At 48.9% G+C, this 20,115-nt stretch overlaps 2 protein-coding genes across 3 annotated transcripts in view; one reads left to right on the forward strand and one right to left on the reverse strand.

Moving 5' to 3' along the window:
* Window positions 1-20,115, reverse strand: part of dock1 (dedicator of cytokinesis 1) — a 55,996-nt gene that overhangs the window by 14,292 nt on the left and 21,589 nt on the right. Inside the window, exons 28-29 of the mRNA XM_086138036.1 lie at window positions 1,055-1,156; window positions 121-215 (exon numbers count right to left, since the gene is read on the reverse strand). Of these exons, the coding sequence (XP_085994162.1) occupies window positions 121-215; window positions 1,055-1,156 (197 nt within the window). The remainder of the gene's footprint in view (window positions 1-120; window positions 216-1,054; window positions 1,157-20,115) is intronic.
* On the forward strand, window positions 4,671-19,496 carry insyn2a (inhibitory synaptic factor 2A). Of its 2 annotated transcripts, XM_086138040.1 has the most exons (4): window positions 4,671-5,038; window positions 10,373-11,480; window positions 14,407-14,478; window positions 18,805-19,496. In XM_086138040.1, exons 2-4 carry the CDS (start codon window positions 10,378-10,380, stop codon window positions 18,986-18,988), a joined length of 1,359 nt encoding a protein of 452 aa, XP_085994166.1. In that variant the 5' UTR covers window positions 4,671-5,038; window positions 10,373-10,377; the 3' UTR covers window positions 18,989-19,496. The 2 variants fall into 2 exon arrangements, with proteins under 2 accessions (XP_085994166.1, XP_085994165.1); XM_086138039.1 differs by lacking the exon at window positions 4,671-5,038 and having other exon boundaries at window positions 10,342-11,480.

The following is a 20,115-nucleotide window of genomic DNA, read 5'->3' on the forward strand; positions in this document are numbered from 1 at the left end:
GATGAGGTGTGGGGTGGGGTGGGGGGGAACAACGCGCAGCTATGCTAACCCACTTTTGACTCCTGTTCCTTAGCAACGTCAGCATTGGTACTCTCAAGGCCACAGCGGCGCGCCACTTACTTGTTTTGCATCATGTTCATTATGACCCAGTCCGAGGGGTACACGTTCTTCCCGATGAGGTCTTTAAACATGATGAAGGTTTCCATGAGGAAGTCCTGGAAAAGAAAGTCAGGCAGAATTTAAGCATTCGCTTCATGTGTGCGATGCTTGGTCAAGCATTGACCTTGAGGAAATTGAGTTTACATTGCTTCGGCAAATGACCAAACTTTGCTGAAATGCTCCACCAACACCAAACCCAAAATGTTTGCAAGTTGAGCGTCTTGTGTCCTTTCTGACATGGCTTCTTGAGATTTTTTTTTGAGGGTCTACGCATGGAAGCTGCACCAACCAAATTGAATGTTTCGGGTGCAAATAGGTTTGGGCGCTGAATTTTTATCTGTTCCTCACAAACAAGTCAATCCAGTATCGGATACACAAAATTGGTAGCAATCAGACGAAATTTTGATGGCAAGTACATTTTTGAAGGACTGCTGCAAATGGTCAAAATTGACTCTAAAATTGCCAATTGGAACCAAAATGTCCGACTTGCAGCGGCTTTTCCGACATGATTTCCTGAGACTTTTTGGAGAATCTTCATGACAGACATGCGCTGCAGACATCTTTGAAATGTGGCTATGGCTGCGAGAGAAACAATCAATCTGTGCAAAGATTCCAGCTTCCTCGCCGTGATTGTTTGTCTTGCCAGCAGCCTCACTGTGGCCTCGCAGGAGAACACGGTCAAGGGCACAGAGTTTGCTCTCGGTGCTCAACTTGCACTGCGCCGGTAGGTGAGGGCGTGCCGACGCTCCCCTCCGACAATGACGACGACGACCAACGCAAACGGATTGGGCAATCCGATCTGATTTCGAAAGCCATTCAGAGAGACGACCGCGGCGCCTTGAGATACAGACGCATCATTTGTTCTGTGACTCCGTACACTCGTACTGGCACTCACCACCACGTCGCTCCGTATTTTGCCGAAGGTGTTGATCAGATGTGCGTAGTGATAGTCGTCCATCTGCCTCAGCGTGGCGGTCATGCTGGCCACGAAGCTCCCCTGCGCAACAACAAGTATAAGGAGTGCGTTCGGTCAAAAGCGGTCGGAATTGCGATGGGCTTGCGGACTTGATTGGACGGGAGTTTGGGAGCGGGGGAGCGCTCGCCCGATCTCATTAACCCGCCGGCCTCCCCCTGTCTCGGCTGATTAGAAAAGCCCGTGATGTCCCTTAAGGGCCGCCCCCAGCTGGCTCAGGTTCGCGCCGCTGCACGGCGAAGATAGGCGACCGACCGGAGGGGAGGCGTTCGGATGCCCGTCACGTGCCGGCTTCAATTCGCTCTTGATTGCTGACATGTTGTTTTTGCAGCGGAACTTTCAAAAAGAACGGATGGACGACAGAGCCTTCCCAGCCAAAAAGTTGGAAGGACACTCTTGATGCTGACGGCCTTTCAATAGCCACCACTCAGTTAAATGCATACATGACAATTAGAACCATAAAAAAAATCTTAATCCAGCAAAATTCTAGTCAAGTTTGTTCAACACAGCCAATGGCTTGAATAAATAAATAAATAAAAAAGAATGGCATGAAATGTCCCTCGGATCTCTTAAGAGTTAAATAGGCCAGAAATGATGTGGCTCGCAATTAGAAACCCATATGAATAATAATTTGCATGATTTGTACCGCTGACGAGAGGCTGCGTACATCATGGAGACAATCAGGAGAAAATTAAGTGCAGATAAGAAGGCGTCCTTTAAACCGGCGGCGAGCTCTCGATGAGCAGCGTGATAAACGGGATGGCGTATGCGGCTCGGGTAGCTTCCTGAGCAATTGCGCCGCCAAAAACTTTGGAAACCACACGACGCACTTTTGCCGCACGCTACTTCAAACAACAAAACGTCAACGGTGTGGGGAGACGAGACAATCTTCCCAAAATTCTGCCCTTGAAGCTGCTTTCACCTCATGACATGAATGAATCTTATTCTTACCAAAGCCAAATTAAGAGATGGGATCTCTTGACTAATTCATCTTATTTGTGCCCATTAGAAGTCGAAGTAAGGTTTTCCAGAAGGTTTGTCTCTGTAGAAAAGCAGACAGATGAGCCCTTGGGCCCGCCCTTCTCCTTCCACGTTGAGAAGGCACCGCGTCGTCCCTGCAATATTTGCCGTCACACCTCACATCTCTTTTCTGCACACGGCGCCTGAACATCTGGCGCAGCATGCGCTCCCGTTCTGCATTTAGATCTTAATTGTGGCGGGGTGACAGCGCCGGGATACACTTTCTTGGCAGCGCTTCTCTCGGAAAAAGCAAGCGCGTCGGGCCGCTCGCTCGCCAGGTCCCTCACCTCTGTTTAAATTTGACAATTAGGACTCGCCAGCTGATCCCGGCGCCTCCGGCGGCAATTGTTTGGCCGGTCGCAGATGAATCAGTCAGGGGGCCGCACATAACAGGCATAAAATCAAATGTCAGATTGGCCAGCGCACGCCCGTTAGCTTAAGTGGCTCGTGCTGGCTGCAGCCTGACGGCAAGCCGCGCGTCGAGGCTTCGCGCGATCCTTATCGTACGGATGGATTTCCCGCTGAGAAGGAAGAGTAGCAGTCGCGGCAGGACACCCTGTTGCTGGTTGCGAGAGTGCGCAGCGAGGGGACTTGTGAAGGAGGCTTTGAAGTTTGCGCCGCTTTTATCAATAAAGCAAATGCGGCGGGAATTACCGCGTGGCCTTCATGCCAGCTCTACACGTTGGATCTAGCAATTAGGCAAAGAAAATGAAGACGCAACAGCTTGTCATCAAACAAGTCTTTGATTGTTGTTATTCCCCCCCCCCCTCACACACAGAGCCGCGCATATTCCCCCACCTCATCACCAGGAGGAATCTCACTCAGGCGCCAGCAGGCTATGTATGGCGATACCTCCGAGAGCACCCTCCCCCCCAGCCCCCGACACTTTTGCAGTCGTGCCAAGTGACGTAACGCGCCGACCGACAAGCCAAGTAACTGACTCGCCAATCAAAATCAACAAACAACAGGCCGACAAATCAAGTGGCCAACTCGCCAACTGACTGACGACTTTCCGAAACCAACCAATTGACGAGGTGACTTAGCAATCAGAGAAGCAACCAGCTCACCAAAACCAACCGAGAAACAGGCGTTGAATTTTGGAATGAAATGGATCCTGCTGTCCAAACCCACACTGAACCCAAACAAACTGTACTTCCCCCCCGTCCTTTATTCCAACCCATCCATCAAACATTCCAAGTCAATCATCTAATGGACGCCCACCGAGCTCGAGTGTTGATCTAGTTGATTTCTCCCGCCGAGCGACAATAAAGCAAAGCTGAGTGCTGACATCTATCACCGCATCCCGAGGGGCTCAATAACCACCTCGTGCTTGAGGGGGAAAAATTGGGAGGGGGCTGGGGGCTGTTCGTGGAAATGGGGGGAAAAAAAGAAAAAGAAAACGTGATTACAGGGTGGGAAAGACAAATTGGGATGGTAAAAAGCTGTGTCCCGCGCATGGATGCGCCAGGGAACTCTCGGCGGGCATGTTTGATAGGAGGCGGAGTGATTGACCGCAAGGCCGCTCAAACACAGCTCGGACAGGAGTTGATCTGAGCGCGTGCCGTGCTGCTGTCGTCAGAAGGCAACGGCGGCTCTCTAAATTGCAAAGCAGGCGATCCATAAATCAATTTACAATCCCAGCAGGGCCGGCGGTAGGGCAGCAAGGAGGTTCCTTTGACCCCGCGGCTCTGCGTGCGCTACACAGGCGGGGCGACAAGGACATCGAAGAAGACCCCCCCCCCCCCCCTCCGCCCAACGAGGGCTTGGCTCGGAGCTAATGAAATCAATAGCGGAAGAGAGAGGAGTCACTCCAGCGGTTTACCCAGCGGAGAAACAGTTTGCTTACACAAGCACATCGCTGAGCTCCAAAAAAAAAGCAAATGGCAAAGCTTTTTCTTGAGTCTGAGAAATGAATCTCTGAAGGGGGTCAGTGCATTAGAAGACAAGCCGTTAACCCTGAGCGGTGATCACCTGCGTGCTCCAAGGTCAAGTGCTCGGGGGAAATCCGAGGTCAGTTCAGAGTCAAAGATGGGATCAATAACACAATCGGCACTGAAAAAATGTCTGGTTTGTTTGTTTTTTGAATTCTACAACGACCCAATCAGCTCCGGGTTAAGTGACAAATTAAGAATTAAAATGCACAGATCTCGGTTTCAAAGTCAAACATCGGAAAATATACACTCAAGCACAGATGTCTGAAAAATCTACCGCAGTGACAAAGCCACAAAATACAGGTCAATCAAAAACTAGGCTTAAAAAAAACAATCCGTTAAAATGTATTTCATGTATGTCGAACACACGTTTAAAAACAAACCGTTCTTGAAGACTGAATGCAAACGTATTGCCAAACACATTGAACTATCAAGTTGAAAAGCCTCAACTCGGAGTTTCTCAACATGTCGTGTCCTACCCTCCTCCCTCCGAGCCCTTCATCTCGCCTCTCTCTCTCCCTCCCTCTCTCTCGCACTTTCACTCCACCTCACACAACTCCGACGCTTGCATGCAGAGACGAGGGGAAAGCCGGAGCGTGAGGAGCAGCGCTGGCTGCAGCGGCAGCGGGGGAAGCGCATTGGGGAGATTCTACCCGTAAGGACGCTGCCGTTGCATGTTGGTGTGCATGGATGCATGTGTGTGTGTGCGGGAGAGCGAGCAGGAGCCCCTGCTGCCGTCGTCACGCGGGCAGGAAAAAGGGGAGTCGAGGGGGGGCGGGTGGGGGCCTGAGTGGACGGTGCATCACAGGACACCGATGTGCATCGACGACTCCCGACTCTGCCGTATGCCCGCCCGCCCTGCCAACTTCTGCCATGGCGTCGCCTTTCTACCGCCCACCGGTGGGCATGCAAGTGGGAAATCATCTTTTCCCTCAGCGCTGCACGACTGACTGAGGTGAGTCTCCTCGGTGGGGGGAAAGTAGTTGAAGAATCCCTGGGGCATGGTCGAGATCTGAGGGACTTTGATTTGCGGTCAATGGATTCTGGCTTTGTGTCGTGACATGGGTTCGCTCTGGTTTCCTCCCTGTATTTGGTGACCAATCCAGGGTGTCAGCTGGGAAAGACACCAGCTCACCACTGACAAGTCAAGAAGCAGAAAAATGCAGGGAAGGGGAGAATAGCTCCACCGATTTGTGGCAAAGAAAAGTCAAGTCATATTTTGAAGGTCTTCCCTCGAGATCATCCACAGAGCGATGGAGATGATGAGAGTGATCCGCGGCTTTCCAGCGATCCCAAGTAGTAGCGAACGGGTGAAAAGGGGATGCCTGCATCTACGTAGAAACGACACGCCGTCATTTGTATGTCACTCGAGAGTCTATCTTTAACCTCCCGCTGGTCACTCAAGAGGGCCAACCCGCAGCTTGAAAGGACAGCACCTCATGCGCAGCAGAGAGAGTTGTGAAAAAGCGATGGCTTCGAATTGATTTTCAAAAATGAGTGCTCACAGCAAAGACGAAATTGAAGCAAGGTGGAACCGAATCCAGCCCGTGACTTGTGTGAACGGCGCCTACACACGAGCGCAAGGAGATGAAACATTAGCGAGGGGAAGACCCACACTGAAGAAGATCTGATTCATCCTCCACCATACTCCTCCTCCATTTCCCGCCCTGCTGTGTTCGATTCACACGCGTCGCCCCGCAATTGTTGGCCATGACGTGGTGGAAACTCCTGTTACCCAGAGGCTTTGGAGAAGGCAACAAAAAGACCAGAACACTGTACCTCTTCAAAAAGGAACAAATCCAAGAAAAAAAGCGAGAGGGCAGGGCAAGGAAACGCATCGTGGTGAACAGAGCGGCTTCTGCGAGATTTGATCTCCGCAGCCGCGTGGACGCTTTTGATCCCCGTACGGGCGAAGTCCTCAAAGAGGACAAGCAGAGGCACACTTGGGTGCAAGGGGAAAGTAAACAACAAACACATAGCAAAGGCAGTGGGGAAAAGTCAAGAAAATTCCACTCAGAGGGGATTAAAATGGATGCTGCCACAGTAAACATAGAGTAGTCTATGCATGAAACAAAACAAGACTTTTAGGGAAGTGCACTTTAGAACAAAAAAAAAATGGTGTCAGGAACTTGGTAGGAGTTGCAAGGATGTCAATAAATCCTGTTGAGTGCCTTCAACAGGTATGCAAAGGAGCTCCTACCCTGGCACCACTGCCAAGTTCCTCATCTGATCTGAAGCGTTGAGCCGGAATGTGACTGGGATTGCAATAGAAGAGGTGACGGGCTTTTGCACGTCCTTCAAACGGCACTTCTGTTATCTAGTCCTCACCGCAGCATAGAAAAAAAAAAAAAAAAAAGATGTTGAAGATGCTGCCTGGCAACAGCTCTGCGAGGCGGTCAGAGGGATAACCGCCAGAAAAACAATCCCTTAAAATCCCACGATTTCCAGCCACCTTTTAATCTTGAGAGGTATTAAGCTGGCGTTAAACTCACAAAGGATTTTCCATAGCGGCACTCGGCTGATGGTGCCTCCACGCTGACCTTTGCAGTCAATCACTCCGGCCGGAGACTGGCGGCGCGCTACAGCGGCGAGGCTCCATCAGGAACTGTAAAACACACTTGGCCGTGACGGCTGTCGAACCATCCCGACCGAGTAAACCTGCAGCCCCACCGCTCCTGAACCCCTCGCGGAGTTAGTCTCCTATTAACCCTGGCATTTCATTCCTCTTCTACACGGATCGAATATGTTTTTGCCTTCTGTGACATGCGTGCACTCACGGCCAACAACAAGGCGCTCTAAATCGGCCGCCTGGCCATCAAGCCTGGCTCCATCAGACGCTACTGGGCTAACAAGTCAGCTGCTGATCCGAAGTGAAAATATTTGACGGTGAAAAACTCTTGAATGCCACATACTCACAATTCAGTTCTTCATAGCTCCCAGTCTTTGCAAAAAGTCAGCAATTACCTTTTAATACGTATACCGCACGGTCTTTAAATATGTCCGCAATGTTGTATTTGTCAATTTCAGAACTTGAGGTGAAAGGAATGACAATTGGGTATTCCTATTGCAATCAAATTTGAGGCAGGCAGCACGAAAGGGTTGAGAGGCGGATCCGACATGTTTCAAAACACTCGTAACCATTTGTAATTATGAGATCAGAAACAAGGGGGAAAGGGAGAAAGACAAAACAAGGCGAGATAAAGCAGGATTACAGGGAAGTTCCATCATGCCGCCGCGCCGCTCATTTGTTCGGGCAGCCTCGCAGCTGTAATTGTCACGGCAGGAGAGTGGGAATTCCTCGGCGGATCGAGGCATCGAGGCCATCGTGTTTTTGCTGGATTTTCTCTGCCTTTATTGCAGTCGCAACATTAATCAAAGTTACAAGCGGCGACGGGCCACTGCCATGGGAAGGGGGGCTGCCGGCCAGTTCCGACGACAAATCTCAGCAACCTTCATCACACGCAAGATGTTTTGGTCAAGCTTTGACCTCGGGGAGTTGAGTTAAGAAGTCGATGTTTTATCACGAGTCACCAAAATACACCATGATGCTGCGCCTGGAAGATTTCGAGATGTGGTTTAAATTTGGGAGCAATCGAATAAAAATTTCAAGGAGTTCGTTTCGGAAGGTCCACTGAAAACGGCTCAGTTGTTTGACTTCCTGTGTCATTTTGGACATGCCTTCTTCGAGAGACTTTTTTGTGGGTCTGCTAATGATAGACATGCCTCGTATGAAGGGGGGGCTCAAAATGGCAATTTATTTGGCATATTTGATGGTTCGCCCTCGTCTGGGAGGCTAATGTTACAGTCCATCAAACGGGTGTCCTTCAGGGTTAAGTTCTAGAAAGTCTTTCATTTGGCATCATAGTTAAATCGAATTGTCATCCAATTGCTTTGCTTGTTTTAGTCCCTCAAAGATTTCAAGAAAGTTTCTTTGCATTGCTTCTCCCTCATTGACATGTATAGCCACATTTGCCAGTGATTAATTAATTCTGCGCTTTTTGCTACGCACACAACATTAATGAATTTTCCCTTTCGATGGAGCGCGAGAGATAAGACAAAATTAGTCTGGGGTAATAAAGAAAGAAAAAAAAGTGGCAAACATTCACTCGCCCCAGGGTTGGAAATGCTGAGCGCTGACATTTCAACCCTTTACGAGTTTACCCGCAGTGACGACTGTCACGCGGAAAACTGCTGAGTCAGGGTTGGGCCGACGGCTATATCGGAATTCAAAGTGTGGCGTGTTAAATTAGTATGTGCACCCCCCCAAAAAAAAAAAACATTCCCATAACTGAGCAATTAATTGTTTTACTGCGGGAATCTGGATTTGTAAAGAAACGTCTCTCTGACAAGCAAGCCGAGAGATAGACCCCCCCCATCCCCAATCAAGAAAAAGGGGTCTAGTCTTAGAAGAAGACGCTTCGCACGATGAATCATGCGATTTCTGCAAGAGGCCGACAGTAGGGGGCGGGGCGGGGGGCTCTCAAACATTAATATAAGGATTTATAGAGCTCGCAGTGGTGCCAAAATGTCAAAAAAGGATCAGAGGCAAAAAGAAGCTCACGATGTAGTCAGAGCGGGAGGGCGCGGAGGCTCATTCATGTTTAATTCTTATTTTTCCGAGCGGGGTGACACTTCAAATTGTCCCTCACCTCGAACATTGCGTCTCGCTATTCAGAACGGCGGTGACCTCATTTCGAGAGCACGTTCAAGAGACGCACTTTATGCCTGGAGATTGAGGGCAACAAGGAAACAGTGCTGCAGCAACGAGGAGACTGCGGACGTGTGGCGTGGCGTGGCTCTTTCGGCCTGTGGACAATAAGATTGTTCAGATAGAAAAAGAAGATGCCCCCCCAACCTCCCCATGCATAATTCAACGATAAATAGCCGGAGAGGTAATGCGACGGAGGGCGCAACGTTCTTTCTGTGTGGCTCGCAGGTAAATAAACAGAGCGCTTTGAACGGGGCCTCCTTTTTCCTGTTGACAGAGCGCGACAGCAACGGAAGATAAGCTGAGGGGAAATAATTGCCCTGTCTGATTCAACATCTATATGAGATTGCAGACTGTTTGCTTGTTGTAAATCAGCGGGCGAGAAATTAGACTGTGTTTGTGTCAGGAGTTAAGGAGCCCGCGAAATGCGAAATTATTACCTTCTTCTCAGGTCGGATTTAGTTTTGCGCTGTGCTGGCAGGTCGAGTAAAACACAATTTTCACCGACTTGCAAATTTGAGGAGAAGGGAGCGCCGTTCACGTCTCAAGACGATGCGCATAAAGTCCCACATTGCTATTGGCGGGGATGGAGGTATCACAGAGTCAAAAAAAAAGAAAAAGTCATAAAATGTCCATTACACACACATTTTTGGAACGTGGCTTAAAAGGGTTCACTTTTTATGTGTCAAACCAGACAAGTCGTCTTTTTCTCAGGTTGCATTAAGTTGGGTTGAGAGTGAAAGGAAAAGGTCAGACAATTAAAAGCGAAGGAAACAAGAGGCGGCTTTTGTTAACAACAACCGATGGCGTGATGCCATCGTGAGTTGAGGGAGTGCTTGTCGATGCCAAAGTGCCTTGAGCAACTGGCGGCTACCGAAACAAGCACGAAATGGATTGGATGATTTCATGGATTAAGGGACCCCCAAAATAATTGGAGTCTCAGATTTCATAGAGAATGGGATTACAGAGCAACCCCAATAGATTATTCTGAACAAATGCCTTCACATTTGGGTACTACCAAAGACTCCCGGCTATTCTTGCATTTTTTTGGTTTTGTTTTGTTTTAATTTAGGAAGGGATGCGAGGGATATTTTGTGCTATTCAACAAGTTATTTTCGCCAGCATATTTCTTGTACATACATGTTTGAGCCACAAAAACATTTTGAGCCTCCGGTCATCACTGCGCTCTTTCGTGCTGTGACAATGAGGCACTCTAAAGAGGTTCACTTTTTTTTTTTAAATAGCGCACCCTTCCACCTTCTCTCCGACGTGCACTCACGGCTGACAAGGCGACACAAACAATTTTTGTGGCAGTTTGGTCTCGCGTGAGATTTTTCGAATGTAAAATATGCGCTATGGCTCAAGAAAGGGTCGGCACAAGATTGAAAGGAGCTCTAACGAGATTAGCAAATTTAGTTTCGTAAGCAAGGCAATTGCGAGGCTAAGAATTGTGATCTTTGCCATAATTATGCAGGTTTATCCCCGTTACTTGGGCTTAAGTGGCTGTAATACACAAAGCTTTCTGACTAAGCCCCAGTCATTAGCGCCAAATGACTCCCTATCTTTCTCCACGCCTCTTAGGAACCATGGTGAGCAAGGAGGGCGGCAGATACATGCTCACCAACTCGGAATCTGACTCGGAGGCGGCGGTGGCACCCTTACCCACTGCCTCGCTGGCGCTGCAAGTCAAGTATTCTGTGGACGCCAGCCGACAGGTGAGGAAGCGCAACAAGGCCCTGCAAGTGCGTTTCAAGGATATCTGCGAGGCGCAAAACGAGCAGAGGGAGGCGGAGTTGGCCAAGGACGGGAATCCTCTCTCTTACAAAGCGGCGTACCGCAAGTACATGACCGTTCCGGCCCGTCGATCCATTCCCAACGTCACGCGCAGCACCGGGGTGCAAACGTCCCCCGACCTGAAGAAGCGCTACCAGACGTTCCCCTTCGAGCGCAAGAAAGGGCACGCGTTGAAGCACGCGGCGCCCGCGGAAACGTACAGAGGTCAGAATAACGGCTTTGTCGTGGAGGTGAAGCCGGATGCGCCGCGGTGTTTCGACGACGAGGCGGAGGAGGAGGAGGGAGCCCGCGGGGGGAGCAGAGTTTGGCGGACCAAAGCGCTGCTCCACACAAATGAGCGCGTGGCTACGGTGGAGCAGCACACGGCACCCGACGGCCCGTGCGGCGATGCGCTGCCGCCGAGTTGCGCCGTCAACGCGGACTACCAGCTCTGCAGCGTAGCATCCAAAGCCGGTGCGGGATTATCACCGGGAGAAAGGCGGCCGCTCGATCGCGAGGAAATCATGCCGTGTTCGCGAAACCTGCCGGAAAGGGCCTCCAAGGTAACCGGGCCAATTGCGTGGAACTCCCTCACCCAAGTGGAGTGCCTGGAGAGCCTGTCGGCACGGCACAAGCGTAAGAAAAGCCTGCAGCCCGACGGGCCGCAGAGCGAAACGTTGCCGCGCTCCGGCCGAGCCTGCGCCGCGCAGGCGCAGCGTCATCCCGCCGACAAGCCCCAAAGGATGGCGGCGGCTGACCAGGAGGCCTGTAAGCAAATCGTGCCTGTGGATCAGGACGGGCATGTTAAAGCACAGCTTCAAGCCATGGAAAACCTCATCAGCTCCAGCCAGGAAACCATCAAGGTGCTTCTGGGGGTGATCCAAGAACTGGAAAAGGGGGAGGCCCACAGAGAGGGGTAAGTGGACACCCCCCCCCCAAAAAAACGTTGCCATTCTCTCAGTGATCGTTAACTATGTCTGAAATTCCACCGCATTTAAATTGGACTCAATCTACCTGTTAAAATGAAGGCCATTCTTTCCAAGCAATTGATGTCGCTACTGCCACTTGGAAGTACGCACGACGTCATGGTCAAGCAGTCTACGGCGCGTGCCGGCAGACCTCGGAAATGCACATTTGTGGCTCAATGGCTACTCAGTTTATAAAAAAAAGGCAGATAACATCGAGGCAGCTGGGAAATAGAGGACTGTTTATCAGAAAAGAGGCCAACAAAGGGGGCAATTTGATGAGAGAATTGCGAGGCCCTGGGCAATCAGATACTTTGAGGTGTGGACTGGCATACAAATCGCTCATCTAAGGGAGCTGTTCATTTTTTTGTGAGAGGAAAAGTGGAAATGCCATTTAGTCTCGCCATCGATCTCCACGTGCAAAACTTTCAACAAGGTCTCCGAAATCTCGCTCTCTCTTGAAATTTGCCATCAGTGAACACAAGACCAGCTCAATAAAACACAAAGTCCCGTGGCTGTCTTGTCTAATAAGAATCGCGTACATGCTTTTTACACCCACCCGCACAGTGACCTTTTTAAGGTGGGGGAAAAAATATATAATATGCTCAATATAAGGCTAATGGCGCCTTTGCTTTCAGTCTCCCGCATGGAAGACCTGCTCAACAATGGCGCTTTTTTGTCTTATTAGCTCAGTGTGAGACGGGCTGCGACGGTCGTTTGCGTGGATTTGGAGGCAACCAGATTGCTGTTTTTGTATCTCTGTATCGATATAAAAAATAATTTACAAATAGAGGCATGCCGTTACGGCGTTCTCTAATTTGCGGGAGAAAAAGTGCAATTTTTTTCCCCCCACAACTTACAACAAGGAGGGTCTCAATAAAATGTCTGCTTCGGTAATCATAACTCTAGGAAGAATTACAGCAGACTGTGTTACCATGACGACTGCAGAGCGTAAATCCTGGGTGACGGATGGCTTTTATGTTTCCAATGACGAGTTTGTACAGCAGAATGTGGTGTCGGTTAACTTTTGGTAATTCCCACTTTCCCAACAATGCCGCGTTCCCGATGACGAAAATTAAAATCCAAATGAAAGGAGACAAAAGCGGCGCTGATCGCAAATCCCAAACGATGCTGGGACGCCATCTACAGTCCCCGCCTAGTCATTACAGTACTTTACAAACCTGAATTTCACCGACAAGCTTGGTGAGACCCGCTTCCATGCCTTCCCTTTTTTTTTGGCAATGTCGAGACGTCAGTAACATCCACACGGATTTGTCAGGCTGCAGCGGCTATGCGAGTAACTGCTACCAAGTAATGAAACGAAGTGGCGCTTCTCGGAACTTAGTCTGTGCAGCCAAAAACACTTTTGGCTCAGAAATGATGGTTTTGCCAAGTCCGAATGTGGACCTTTGCGCGAGTGGCCGCCAAGTACAACATTAAAAAAATGCAATACAACTTATCTACTTGGTCGTGTCACTGGAAAGGCAGAGACCCAAATATGTGTACACGAGCAATTAAAAAGCCACTTTTCCAAAATATGTCGCCTTTAATTAACGCTCAAAAACATCACCTTCAGCTCATCCCGTTCTCCGACCGCAATGGCGTGAAATACCACGCCGGCTTCCACCCCCCCCCCCCCCCGATATATCTGTCAGAGCATATGGCGGGAAAAGAATTCGATAAGGAGCGGGGAATTTATGATCGGTGTTTAATTTTTTCCTTTTTGACTGGCGCAGCACCTCGGAGAGAATGATTAGGAGACATGATGAGCTAAATGCGATCGCTAACGCATTCGTCGGACGTGGTCATAAAGCGGCAAGAGATGATGGGGTCATCAAACAGCAATGTCGAACATTCCATTTAAGAGTTTGGAGATATCTTCTCACACACACAATAGAGGTAAACCCCTTCTGCAGTGCTCAAGATGGAATATTATGTGAGCGAAACATCCCATTAAACCCACATAAAATGGGAGCTATCTTTCTGGCTGGGTATGAGCGGAGGGAGCAATAGAAGTGCTTTGTTGCCTGAGGAAGAATTGAGCCTGCGGTGTACTCAAAGGGTTTCGATTGCATCAAAAATGTTCTTTACGAGGCCTAAACACAAGAGAAGTGGACTTGGGGATTGTGGAAATTTTAATTGCGATATAAGAGGTAGTGGTCGGCTTTGTTCGAAAAATAGGATGAGGGTGTTATCTTTCTGTCTTTGTTCTGAACTCCTGTTTCCGGAGCCGGTGTTGAATTAGGTGGACGCGGCCTAACGTCACACAGGTCACGACATATCTTGCAGAAAATTAGACAAGACTGACTCAACAGCACCTGTACTGGTTGCGGCCAAGAAGTGCACTCCCTTTTTTCGCTTCAATCTCAAATCAATTCCAATCCATCCAAAGAGTTGTGAACGCTCAGTTGATGACACATCGAGCTGAAACAAAGAACTGAATTGTGCAGACAGAAAGTCAACGTATTAAAAGAGCAAATGTGGCTTTAGGTAAACTGCCGCCTGACATTTAGCCCCTTCCCTCTCGCCGTCTAATAAAGAACAATAATAAAAAGACGAAATGACAGCGTAGGAAAATAATTAGCTTCTGCGCCCTTCTGAGCCGAGTGTAATTGTGAGCTAATGTTGTCAATCGGGTGGTCAGGCTTTGATTAAGCTAGCCCTTAGCGCAGCACGCAGAGTCACCTCCACTCTCAATCAGCGAAGCGTGGCTCTTGCCCCCCCTCCCCGCACCCCCGATTCTCGCGCTTGCCGGACGCTCAGCGGGGCGGCGTGACTCCCCGCTAATGAGCGGGAGACGTACGCTGGCGAGAAAGCGGCTTAACAAGGCCTGTAATTATTACACACTCACCACTCTCATCTTCCTTCCCCCCGCAGGCTCTCCTATCGCACCGGACAGGACACAGCCAACTGCGACACATGCCGGAACAGCGCATGCATTATTTACAGGTCAGTGGCGCGACCCCGTCAAAGACACAAATGTGCCATCGTTCCTGCTTGGGGGTGTGGGGAGAAGGAGCAGGTGTGGAAGTGACAGGACCTTGGCGGGGAAGCGAAGGAGGGAGCATGGAAAGTGAAGGATAGGAGGGAGGGGTTGGGGCAGGGTGTCCAGTCAACTCGGCCTCCTTGCACACTTTCAAACCCCCGAAAAGCACAGGTCTCAAATTTCAGTCCTTGATGGCCGCAGTGCTGCACGTCTTAGCAGGATTGTGAGCAGGCACCTGCGGAGCTTTCTGCCGGTCGCTTTGCGACTTTATAGATGCTTGAGATAAAGATGCATGTTGGCATTTGAGGTCAGGGTTTGAGGTTTGATAAAGGGGCTCATGTTTTGGGGTCAAATGCGGGAGCTGAGGCTTGAGTTACAAGTTGCCTTTCGGAGCGAGGCCGAGAGCTTAACATTAGGGGTTGCAGTGATCTATCCCCCCCCCCCCCCCCCTCGCTCAACAATCATTGACTTTAAAAAAAAAAAAAAAAGGCTTGAAGTGAAAACGTGTGGGGTCATGCGAGATTTGCGTGCGTCAAGTCAGGCATGCAAAAAAAAATAAAATCACGTACTTCCCCGGAGGTGAACATAATTTGAAAGCGTTGGCGCGGCAGTGCGACATGAGCCGGATTACGGCGCTGATGTCAAAGACAGAAAGAGAGCAGCGTGACGACTGTGGACAAGTTAGTTAGTGACACGGAAGCTCGCGAGGTGTCATTGAATGAGTCCGTAACGCGTTTCATGTTGAAATTGGTGCGATTTTGGCCCGGGGAAGTCACGTTCCGGCTCCCTCCGATCCTTACTCTTCATCTCTCTGCTGTGTCTGCTTGAGTAGAGACAGACTGCGACTCTCTGGAGAACATCGCTAACCTTTGCGGTGGGTACAAATGACGATTCCTCTTACAAACTTCAAAAACTCAATACTGAGCGTTCTCATAGATATTCTTGGCCGATAGGGACGTAGCAATTGATTTATAAATGTGCGTCTTTTATGTCGAGCCATTACTCAGGATGAGCCAAGAAGCAGCATAATGCGCCATTCGATAACACAACACTTTGCCAACAATGGGGAAGACTGATGTGACTAAACACAAGAATACACTTTTCCAGCACAGTAGCAAGCGGATACGTCCGGGTATAAATCAAGTCACGCTGATTGGCGTAAAAACAAAACAAAAAAAAAAAAAAAAACACTTCCTCGATCTGCGACAAGCCTGCAAAACACTTGGTCTCCCAATGACATGCAGAGCAACAGAATCCCCCCCTCCCCCAATGTACCCGGGTTTCCTTTTTAAAAGGTCTGCGCCCAGTCTCGAAATCAGCGTTGGTTTTGAGAAAATGATCTCGATTGGACACAGACTCAAATATAGCAAAAGCATTGATGCAGGCTGGAGGATTAAAAGGCAATCTAATTACCTCCATCTCCATGAAAGCTACCTCTCCGGAGGTGGAAGAACACAAGAAGAAGGAGGAAAGCAGAGCCCGGTTCGGAAGCATAGCCGTGACGGGAAACAAAGTGCGCGTGGGTAGAATCGCTGTCGTACAGTCATTGCGGAGAAGCGCATTTGAGTTGGGCGAAATCGGATTGTTACTGAAGCAACGTAAGGTTATGTTGAATTGTATCATCGTTCGGGTATATTGCATCACGACAACATAACAGAGAGAATCGAATTGCGTTGCGATTGGAGTCAATCTGAGAAATCGGATCGTCCCGGAGTGCGATGCGAGTAACTTCGTACGTGTGGCGCATTCGTCTTGTCCTACCCGGAATGACTCGTACTGCATGGGAGTCGCTTGGTCCATGTTAATAAATGTGGGGACCCATAAAATATGCTTTTGGTCTTTGGGGCCAAGGCAATTCATTATGACGAGAACAGAGCGAGAAGGGAGGGGACGCCACACACCCTGCACATAATCAATATATCAAAACGCAGACCCACGGCACCGCATCCGAGTCCGAGGACTTCAAGCAGAATACGCAAACGCAGCCGCCCTTGCCAGGTTCAATTCCCTCAACCCCAGCCCCCCCACCCCCCTATTTTTTTGAAGATCCCTGAACCATATCGCCTGAATGCGTTATCGCCTTCAGGCAGCGCAGCCGACGGGAAGGGATTCAGCACTTTTTCACACAAACGTGCGCGGCTTTGAATCGGGAGTGGGCGAGACGAGGGATGAAAAGATTAGTGGCCTCTGTGGCATATCGTCGGGTGATGTAATACCTCAAGGTGTGGAAGGGGAGGAGAGAGACCGAACGGAAAGTCAATGAGGCAGATGAGAAGATTTTGAACCACGGTCATGGAATTTTGCCGCATGTCTTTGTGGACCACAGCGTCGCCTTACTATACGTTACAATTTTTGGGGGTGTGTGGGACGTCTGCTTGCCTGATGACATTTAGACACTGATAACTGAGCTGATGAGAGCCGATAAATCTTTCACTGAACTGTCCTGATGATCTTTTCAGCGGGCTCTTTTCAAACAAATCCTTGTGTGACCACTTGCAGCAAGATTTCTTGGCCATTCCAAACAACACCCCTTTGCTTTTACTTGAATGTTCTCATGTAAACATTCTCTCTTCGTAGATTAATCATTTTAATGATCTCATTAGATGCATCCAAGGTTTCCCCTAATTACTCACTCTTTCCAAGTGGTCAACTGCTGCTTCGAACAAACTGCGACCTGACACCAGTAAAACCCAGGGTGGGATTAAATGCAATTCTATGCAAATGTGCAGAGCGGCCGCGGATTATAAATGTAAATGGCCGCCGGCGAATTAATTACTATAAAAATAGCCGTTTTCGAAATGAGCTTAAATGGACTTTTCTGTCCATGCAGGGAAATAATAACTTGTAGCCACAGATGGTGAGCAACAACGGTCTCAACAGTATTATGGGCTTACTCCGAAGAGCAAGGAAAAGCCTATTATGGCGATAGTGTTGGCGTACGCGTGTGTGGGTACGTGCGAGCGATCCCCGAAGAAAAAGGAGGAAAACAGAAAACGGCAGCAATGGATGAGAACGTGCCTCTCGGATGCTTTGGCACAGACGCAATTAAGGCTTTTTGAGCGATGAAAGGGCCACACGGAAATACTTTGGCGGCAATAGCCGCAAATCCTCATTAGCCTCAGACAAAACACACCACGTCATTGATCACACCGGACCGACACGTCGCGCTAATTTGAGCTCCGACTTCAAACTTTGCTGCCTGCGTCAATAACCTTTAGCGGGCTACACTGAAAATATAAAAGCGTGGGGAATCAAAGCTGAAAGTCGACCACTCGCGCAACCCAGATCTGAATTTAGCGAGGTTTGAAGGTTAAGCAAGAGCAAGAGGCCTCCCCCGATCATCCCATCGATTAATCAGGCACAAATCAATTTTATCGCTTAATACTAATTAAGCGATTGTGATTTATTGCCAATTACTGCGGTGGTCTCAGCCTCGAATTTAAAAAAAGGCCTGAGTCGGGGGGAAAATGCAAAGTGCTGAGAGCATAGCCTCACCGCCGCAGGAAGTCATCCATTTTGGCTCAACGCGGACATTTTAGAATCATGTTGGCCATTTCCAGGGCACGTTCAAACAACACCTACTTCAAACCACTGTCGTTCTTGTCATTGCGTGTGGGCATCTGTCTAAAATTTGACAACTGAAACTGCCAACTTCAGGTAAAAGATTGCGTTCCATCCCTCCCTTTTTAATATCTTAAAAAAAAAAAAAATCTAAGTGTCAGAAGAGCCTGCTGCCAAGCTCACCTTCACACCAGCCAGCCAGCCAGCCAGCAATCACGAATCAAATCCTGTAGCCGTTATGCAAGTGTAGCCTGTTGCAACCCCCACACGGCCCTCATCAAGCCATCCGGGTGCTGGTAGTACCGGAGGACGCTCCGTGAGATTAAAAGTGCCAGCGCATTTAGCGAGGCTGTAATCTCGGTCCTCCCCAGCCCGCCATTTAGCAGAAGCTAGCGGTCAAGTGCCTGCCAGGATTTAATAAAAAAAAAAAAAAGATGGCTGCTGCAGGTAACTCACAATCTACCAGCCTCAACCAGTGTGAAGTTTAACTGATTCCCTGCCAGCCATTTTCAAAACAGAGTTTGCCAAATTGCCAGCCATTTAGTGCTTCTTGACTGATTTTTCAAGGCACAGAGCCACTAAATCCCTGCTCGAAATTACATCCAAATCAATTTTGCGAATGCTGCGTGGAAGGGTCCGCTGTACTCAAGTCACCCATTTGGTTGGTTGTGCATAAATGGCCCTTTTTTCCGAGGTGGCTAATCTGTTTCCGTCCCTTTTGCTGACAGTGTGGAGCTGGATTTCAAGCAGCAGGAGGACAAACTGCAGCCTCTCATGAAAAGACTCTGCCCCTCGGACGACAGCCACTTCCCCGCCTTGCCGTACCCCCACGAGGCCTTCACATCCACGCCCAAGCGCAAGTCCAAAGCCGAGTCCAAGAAGCACGCCCGATGGAGACTTTGGTTCATGTGAATGCATCGCCGGGGCCGGGGGGAGAGCCAGAACGTCACGCTTTCCTAACTCGGGGAACTTCCGCCTGGAGCCATTTTGGAAGTAATTGTCGTCAAACTGGGAGTGAAATCGCACCTGAGGGGGCGGGGACACACTTTTGACAAAATGTGATGAGCAGCTCCTTTCGAAGCTGACGTCTAATGAAATTCCGGACTTGGGTCACGTCGGGACTACATGGGCTTGCCTCTCACCATACAGCAAAGCACAACAAACGCAGTTCAGGAAACACTTCTTCCCCCACCAAGTACAGAGACTATTTTCACGCGTGAAACTGTTCATACCGTCTCAAGGAAGAAAGCTACGATCAATTTTATCCATCTCTCAAATGTCACATTGACTTCTCGACTAACTTTGAAGGAGATGTACATAAGAAGAGTCTTGTTAAATGAAACTTATTTTCTTAATGGCATTTTTGGACATCAAAGGACATTTTTATCTATAGCTGTATGAAAAAAAGATCTTAAAGTTTTAGCCGAATATATTTAGGAAATTGGGGGGGGGGGGGGGGGGGCTGTTCACATTTAATGCCACTAAGCTACCGTACTATCATCTTTTTAAAATGGAGTCGAGGCTCTAATATATGTATATTTTTGTTCCAGCCCTGAAAATAATGAACACCATTGAAGGGTAAGAGCGACTACATGCGATTGATTGTATTGCCGTGGTAAACCGAACCTGAACGGAATGTACAGTGTAGCCTCGCATTTTAGCAGGACTGAAACTGCTTCAAAAGAAACAACTGCATTTTCAAAGACAAATCAATGTGCTTTTGGTCTTTTTTTTTTAAACTTCCATCCCAACTATAAATACTAGAGGTGTAACGGTACGTCAAAAGTTCAGTTTGGATCCCTACCTTGGTTTTAAGGCTGCATTCACCAAAAACAAACAAAAACAGAAATCAACATTTAACATATTATTGAAATATTTTTTTCTTTTTTGCTTGCAATTACACTTCCTGCCCCCCTTCCCTAATAAGTTCCGCATGGGAGTTTGCTCCTACCCAAAAATCGAAACGCGTGTGCCGTTACACCCGAGATGAACATCCATTTAGCGACTCCACACGGTGCTCGGAGATCATAAAAATATAC

This window comes from Hippocampus guttulatus, chromosome 19 (assembly GCF_054856545.1).
Source record: "Hippocampus guttulatus isolate MCC_2025c chromosome 19, RoL_Hgut_1.0, whole genome shotgun sequence".
Lineage (NCBI taxonomy): Eukaryota > Metazoa > Chordata > Actinopteri > Syngnathiformes > Syngnathidae > Hippocampus > Hippocampus guttulatus.